The sequence below is a fragment of the Cherax quadricarinatus genome, chromosome 22 (assembly GCF_038502225.1).
Source record: "Cherax quadricarinatus isolate ZL_2023a chromosome 22, ASM3850222v1, whole genome shotgun sequence".
Classification (NCBI taxonomy): domain Eukaryota; kingdom Metazoa; phylum Arthropoda; class Malacostraca; order Decapoda; family Parastacidae; genus Cherax; species Cherax quadricarinatus.
In genome coordinates, this window is record NC_091313.1 from 599,177 (window position 1) to 607,500 (window position 8,324).

At 37.8% G+C, this 8,324-nt stretch overlaps 1 protein-coding gene across 1 annotated transcript in view; it reads left to right on the forward strand.

Moving 5' to 3' along the window:
* The first annotated feature begins 305 nt into the window (after window positions 1–305).
* The window catches only part of Gdi (GDP dissociation inhibitor), a 76,710-nt gene continuing 68,691 nt past the window's right edge, over window positions 306–8,324 (forward strand). The window contains exon 1 of the mRNA XM_070087445.1: window positions 306–671. Coding sequence (XP_069943546.1) covers window positions 627–671 — 45 coding nt within the window. The 5' untranslated portion in view covers window positions 306–626. The remainder of the gene's footprint in view (window positions 672–8,324) is intronic.

Below are 8,324 nucleotides of genomic sequence, written 5' to 3' on the forward strand. Positions count from 1 at the left end.
ACTGCTGTTCGTTCAGGAAAACGGTAATTCGTTTTCTTGAATAAACTTTAAAAGAATCTTACCCTCATAGTTTGGGAATGACAAAGGATGGAGAGGATATTTTATTTTATTAACCTCAACAGGCTTTTCTGCAGAGGAAATCAGCCTTACATTTTTAATATGACCTATTAATATAGCAGTTGTATTCGCAATACTGCAGAGTTAGGTATGTGATATATGGGAGTAGTGTGCGTGAGTACAGATAGTTGCGACATGAGAGAGAAAGTGACAGGTTGTAGTGTTGAGTGTGACACTGCAGACGACACCCACCACCGCCGCTACACTGCCATCTGTTGACGTCCGCAACAACGTGTATTCCTCCGCCTCGCAAGAACAAAAATCACAATCAAATTTTGTTTGTGAACATTTTTTGCTAAATTATTTTTACGTTGAATAATACATAGGTTTTGACTGTCGGTGAGGTATGCGAGGAAAAAGTTACAAGGTAGTGAAGAAGGACTAGTTTGAGGTGCGGCGCGGGGAGAGCAGCAGCGGGTCGGCGGCCGTGACAACCTCTTGTTGTAGGGAGTCACCGGTGTAGCAACGCTGTATATATTTCTCTGTTTAACGCCCCAAAACGAGCCATCATGGATGAGGAATACGACTGCATCGTTCTCGGTACCGGCCTGAAGGTAAGGGTCACCCTTTCGCACCATGATATAACAACTTTGGTAATTAATTTTAAGAAAGTTGGCTTCGATCGGCTGCGGTGATGGTATGGCTTGACATTTCTGTGGCGGCAGGTTGGACCAGACAGAAATCATGTCAGTGTCTTGCCACGGGTACATGTCTACCCTATGACTGTTTCGAGTAGCTAGTTAGCATCTTACCATGTGATTGATGTGTTAGGTTGTGGTAGATGCCGCAATGCGGTAGGTGTGGTTGATTAATAGGTAGATGGAGGCGTGATCAGCTGATCTAGGTCTCCGCCCAACGCCCATCCTGGCAGCATCTCCCTCTATCTCTTATACCTTGTTATCTATCGCTAATTTGTGATTTTTTTTTGTTATTATCCGCTTCTTTGAAGTCATTTTCCGCCTTCATCTAGGTGTGTGTCGTTATTTGCCTTATCTGGTTATCCTAGGCTTCTTTTCCATATCCCAGGTTGTTTCTACCTTGTTATCCCAGGTTGTTTCTACCTTGTTATCCCAGGTTGTTTCTACCGTGTTATCCCAGGTTGTTTCTACCGTGTTATCCCAGGTTGTTTCTACCGTGTTATCCCAGGTTGTTTCTACCGTGTTATCCCAGGTTGTTTCTACAGTGTTATCCCAGGTTGTTTCTACCGTGTTATCCCAGGTTGTTTCTACCGTGTTATCCCAGGTTGTAAGATTTTATTCAGGTACAGGTACACACAAATAGTTACAAAAATTATTCATACATAGCAGCATGTGTAGATTACCTTGGATAACCCCAAAAAAAGTCAGTGACTTATTTCCATTGGGGTCCTTGTAATATTTGTTTTAAGTTTATCGTTAAAATGGGTAAGTAATTTAACTAGGTGAAAAATAGTTACAATAAAATGAGATACACTAGGGATAAGTTACATTAAGTTATGTACATTAATATTAAAGATAGGATCAGATTACAGGTATATTCCAGTTATGTTAGATATACAAGAAATCACTCTTCTGTCTGTAGCTACATTCATTAGGTACCTCTTGGCTCTCCTGAACTTGCCCATGCTATGGCAGTCATTGACATATCTCAGGTTGTTTCTACCTTGTGGTTTAGCACTTCTTTTGATTAAAATAATAATTCTACCTTTCTATCCTGGGTTCTCTGCCTTGCTATCAAGTTATCTTCTTTATCTCTAGTTATGAGGTATTCTCTACCTTGGTTTAGAAAGACACGTAAGCAAACACTATAACATATTTATTAGAAAACGTTTCGGTCCTGGGACCTTGATCATTTCTCTTCTTTTCTAATAAATATGTTAGTGTTTGCTTACGTGTCTTTCTAAACCAACTTGTCGGTATTTATTACCAAGGTTTATACCATTCTCTACCTTACTATCCCAAGTTCCCTACTTAATCCAAAATTTTGTTTATCCATTGTTTCTTTGTCATGTTGTTCTGTCTATCCCTTGGTGTCTACTTTAATTTTAGGGAAGTACCTTGATGCTTGTGAGGCTTTCTTGATTAAAAATAAAAAAAAATTGTCTGCTGTATCCTGTGTTAGTCTATTTTGTTATCCCTTGTTTTGTCAACTTCATGGGGGTTTGGCACAAACATTCGCATATGTTACATCTAACATTGCCTGGATATATGACATTATGGGTAATGCAGGTAAAGGTCTCAAATTTTTACTTTTCTGATTACATTATACTTGGAGAACATCTGTTTAGTGTTGACTAGGGTAACAAAGCAAACTGTCAATGTGTAGTCTATATTGTACCTAAATATAGGTACAATATAGACTACACTACACAATGAACATGTATTCTCTGTAAGAAAATAAGATCAAATAAAAATGATCTGCAGTCAGTAAACAAGACTAGCACATCTTTTGGACAAAAAGAGAGGAATTTATAGTTACACATCAAGATAGAAGGGGGTTACCTTACGAACCAGTATGTTCTCATTTAGGTAAAAGAGAAAAAAAAAGCTAAGAGACTATGAAATTAAGGTTGCAAGACAGTTGGATAAATTCCCCCCCCCCCCCCCAAAAAAAAAAAAAAAAAAACTTCCAGGTATATATAGTAAGCATATAGTAAAACAAAGCTTGGTTTGGACCCCACAAGACTAAACTGGACAGCTTACTGATAAAAAATTACTTAATTTTTAACAAACATTTCAAGGTGGTCATTACACAAGAAAATAGAAAAGCCTAGTAATTAATTATCACATTGGACCTGAGAAAAATTATGTAATACCATCATTTGCTAGACATGTTTATGAAAAGGTATCATACCTTATGCGTATGGAAGAAGCTAATTTGATTTCTAACTCCAAAACTTGAGGTAAGTCCCTACCATGAAACAACTGTCCAGTTAGCCTCACAGGAATAGTAGTAGGAAAATTATTAGAATCTTTGAGCCAATTTGATTATCGCTATGTATTCACAAGGGGCTGTTCATGCATAATTTTTTTTTAATGAGGCACTTTGAGGCAGTGGATCATTATCTTTATTTGGACTTCAGTAAGCATCTTGATAGTCCCACATAGATAGATAGTGGCAGCACATAGCCATAGCATTGGAGGAAAATTTCTTATAGATTGAGGTATGGCTGACAGACAGGCATTATAATTTGTATAAATGGGATGAAATCAAAATGGTGACTATTCAGGCATGTTTATAAACTGCATTAATGACATTGATGAGAAAATAAAATATTACATTAGTGAAAGTTTTTCTTTTTCGGGCCACCCTGCCTTGGTGGGAATCGGCCAGTGTGATAATAAAAAAATAAAATTAGTGAATTTACTGATGGCAAAAATATGCTGACATTCACAAGGTACCACTGATCCTTGTTGATTTAAATGTAATAATTGGAGAGGCAGCAATGAAGTTCAATATGGGAAAGTACAAAGTCCTAATCTTTGGAAATGAAAATAATCCTAGCACTTAAACTGAACTATTTAGCCCTTGTTCATACTAAATATGAAAAGTATTTGGGAGCTATGGTGAGCAGATGTGTGAAACAAAGACAGCAGTGCCAAAGTGTCTAAAATGGTAAACAGACAGCTTTGGTTTATCTTAGGTTGTATCACCAGTAGGGGTTCAAAGATTGTAATACAGCTGTACACATTAGTACGACCTTGTTTGGACAGTAAGATGCAGTCCTGGTTTCTACTTCAGAATGGCTGTAAAGCATTGAAGCACAATGAAATGACAAAATTAATCCACTATATTAAAGAAGCATTCATATGAAGGTAGATTGAACATCAAAATGGTATACAATACCGACAGGTTGTTAGGTAAGACACATATGCAACAGTTAGACGACTTTAAGGGTGATGGACTGATTACATCGTCTTCACATCTCTACTGTTCCTGCCTACTTTCTGTATTCGACTGAAGAAGCCTACTGTGTAGGCGAAACGTTTCGGAATAAAGTTGTCTAACTGTTGCATATGTGTCTTACCTAACAACAAGGTAGATTGAGAGTCCTGAAAGTATATTCCTGAAAGATGTAGAATGAGGGATGATATGATTGAAACACTGTTACGTACTCGATGCAAGTTGAAGGAAAGCACAAGTAAAATACAGTATGGCCCTACTTCTGCAGCAGGTTAGGTTCCAGGCTATTGCTGGAAAGCAGAATGCCATTTTTCACTTATAAATGCATATAAATGCAAGACAAGAAGTTTACACTGACTTGTATTAAGTTAGTAATAGAACTAGGCATTAAAAAACACAAAAAGTAAAATACATACACAGTACTACATTCATTACTTACCTTAAAATATTTGTAGTCTTAATGTAGGGCAAGAGGTGAGTAGTACTTATTTCCAGGAAGTCAGGTGTAGGTAGATGTAGTTATGTAGTCCGCCTGGCTACACGGCTGCACCTGTATTACTATGGTGTTAAGACTAGAAGGACACTCTTAGTGATTTTAATGTGTACCTGCATGCCAGCACAGTGTGCAAGTGTATTTAGGTACAAGTACACATCAGTATAATCAGAGTACATGTACATATAAAATATGCAATAACTTTAAAACACTTGAAATTTGGAAAGTTTCCAGACATAGAGATGTGCTCACTCAGAATGTAAACAAACCAGGTGGGGTGCACTGTATTTGAAAGATGGGATCCGTATAGTGAGTGTTGGTCATAATTTGAAATCGCCGTATTAGCAGAATGCCATAAAGCGGAGCCCTACTGTAAATACAAATAGGATACTGATATTATCCAAACAAGAAACAACTCCATCCAAATAATGAATTAAAGTTGAACAAATTTAGATTTCGAAAGGCTATAAAAAAATGACCTGGTTTGGCAAAAGATGAGGATGAGTGGAACAAACTGCTAAGAACAGTGATCAAAACTAACAACTTGAGTAGTTCTAAAACTAGGTTGGACAAATTCTGTATGAGAATGGTTGGTTGTATTTAAGAAATGTCTGCATGTGGGAAAGTATGCTTTGCTGCAGTGTTCCTCAGTTATTACTTCATTATCCCATGTCCAGTTTTCATTCATTATCCTATGTTTTGTTGCCCCATCTTCTCCCCTACCCTGTTGCCCCATCTTCCTCCTTCCCTGTTGCCAGCAAGCTATTGAAGAAAACTTTACATTTAATTGACTCTTTTATGTCTTTGATACTATAGCCTTGGCATCTCCCACAGTGCAGCAGCATTTACTAATTACTCTTAATATCCAGAGAAATGTTTTATGCCCCACTACCATGCACACTTTTCTCATCGTTGTCCTCATTATCTTTAAGTCGTCCTGCAGTACCATGATTGGATGCTTTTCAAATGTGAGACTTGCACAAAGGTGTTCTACACTACAGCACAGCCCAGTGTGAATTGAGTTGGATACATTAGAAAGATTTGAAAGCACTGATGCCTTGTACTTAATACTGTACTGTAATTACTTGTATCAGTAGAAGGTGTGGAAATCAGTTAAGTTATTGAAAACAACCCCAGAATTGATGCTAATGAGCTAATGATACCAACAAGCTATGATTCATACCAGTGCTCATTAATAATTTAAAGTACTAGTCAAAAATTTTGCTTCAGAAAGTGGCAATTACTGTTTAACTGATGCTGTATCAGAAGCAGAGTTCACACATTGCTCATAGGCCTCAAATGAAAGTGAACTGCATTTCACAATTTACACCACAAAATGCTAAGCTATGGAGCAAGCTTAGGTTCTGGAGAAGAAAGGTAAGCAAATCAAAAGGCCACAAACCAGGACAGGGGCGAGGTGTACAGGTGCCCAGTCCTCAATCAATGAGGTTCACAGTGTCCTGCAGAACTGTATACACTTTGTTGCATATCTGTAGAGTTCATTACTTGTACTTTCCAAAGAAAAGACAAACCAATGTATTTAGCCGAAGTCTTCATGAGGTGAAAGGCTGCTGTACTGTACAGAATAATCAATACAGCACCTTTTGACTGCATATGCTCATTCATTACCTAGGACCCTAACATGGTGCAAGGGACCAACAGTGACTTAAAACACCTTTATGCTAGGTGTGCAGAGTAAGATACTACAGTTTTGTGCTACCTTGTGCAAAGGAATGTACTATGTTACGGTATGAAGCACTGGGATTAAGTAAATGGTGAACCAGGACTGGGATGTAGGGGAGATAAACAATTTAAAGGCCATAAATTGCACCACACCAGATGCCATGAATACATTCCCCAAGTCTCATCATGTCAAATTTCAGTACACAATTGAAAGTTGGTTCCTTAACAAAATCTATGATTTGAACACTGTCCTGAGGAGGAAAGATGAAATAAATTCAAAATCCACAAATATAACAAGACAAAGATCACAACAGCCAGGAAGATGACAGGGTGGGTACTGAGAACTTTCAAAACAAGGGAAATAATGCCAATGGTAACTCTTCAAATCACTGGTGCTCCCTCGCTTGGAATATTGCTCAGTGCTGACGGCCCTATTTAAAGCAGGAGAAATATCAGAGTTGGAACAAATAGAGATTGTTTATGGCTCACATTGAGCCAGTAAAGCACCTAAACTACTGGGAATGTCTTCAAGGTTTGAACATGTACTCATTGGAGTAGAGAGATTTATTTATTTATTTATTGTCTTTGCAAACAGTACATTGAGATTTTGCATTTACAATAGTGGGTTGCAATGCAAAGAGAGCCTCTATTATGCCTAGGCATTATGGGCCAACTTAACATTATTGGCTTGCAGTCTACTTAATACTAAGGAGTATATCATAGTTGTACAGTAGGATAGTAATTATTTCATAGTTGTACAGTAGAATATTAATTATAAATGAATCAAAATTTGTATAATACAAAGATATATTTATATTCTAAAATGCTTTTGTGAAAACAATGATTCAATTATATTCCTGTCAACAATGGATAAAAGGTTCAATGTGATTGTTTCAGTTATGATGTGGGAGTACATAGGTGAGTAAGTGTGTACTGAATATTTAGCATTTAGTCTAGGGTGATTAAGTGGCTTTTGAGAAGTCTTAAATTGATTTTCAGACTGGGTTACTTTAATATCTTCTGGTAATGAATTTCATATTTTGGGGCTCTTTATGTGTATAGAGCTTTTGCACAGTGTGATATGGACACGAGGTATATCATAAAGAGATCTGTATCTTGTGTTGTGGTCATGTGTCCTGTTTAGGTTGGTGAGGAGAAGTTTGAGTGGGGGGTTTATATTTGCGTGTATTGTTCTGTGTATGTAGTAGGCACATGAATAAGTATGGACGTTCTTAATGGTGAGCGGATTCAGATTTTTGAAAATTGGTGGAGTATGCTGGCGGGAGTGGGAATTTGTTATTCTTACTGCTCCCTTTTGCTGGGTTATTAGGGGTTTTAGGTGATTGGATGTTGTTGATCCCCATGCACTAATTTCATATGTAAGATAAGGGTATATGAGTGAATGATACAGTGCCAGGAGAGCTGATTGTGGAACATAGTACCTTATCTTTGATAGTATGCCTACAGTCTTGGAGATTTGGTGATTTGTTGTATGTGTGCCCGGAACTTAAGGCTATTGTCAAGGTGGATACCTAGGAATTTTCCCTCTGTGAGTCTTGTGACTGATGATCCATTTAGCGTTATGTTAATTGGATCATTTACAGCTTTGTTTCCAAACTGAATGAAATAGGTTTTATCAGTGTTCAGGGTAAGTTTGTTAGTCATCATCCAGGCAGATATTTTCTGTAATTCAGCATTGACTGTGTTTGCTAGTATGACTGTTTGGGCGAGAAAAGACATATGTAGTGCCATCTGCAAATAATATGGGTTTGAGTAGCTGTGATGCATTCGGTAGATCATTGATGTATATGAGAAAGAGGAGTGGTCCAAGGATGCTTCCTTGTGGGACTCCTACTGTGATTGGTTGGGTGGAAGAGTTTGCATCATTTGCATACACATATTGAGTTCTGTTACTAAGGTATGACTTTAAGTAGTTGAGGGAGTGCCCTCTGATACCATAGTGCATTAATTTGGAGTACAGCAGTTCATGGTCAGCTGTATCAAAAGCTTTATGTAAATCAATGATAATATATACCTGGAAAGTACTGGAGGGCCTGGTCCCAAATCTGCACACTGCCATAACATACTAGAATGAGAGATGGGAGGAAGTGTAAAATAAACCCAGTGAGGAGCAGAGGTGCGGTGGGGA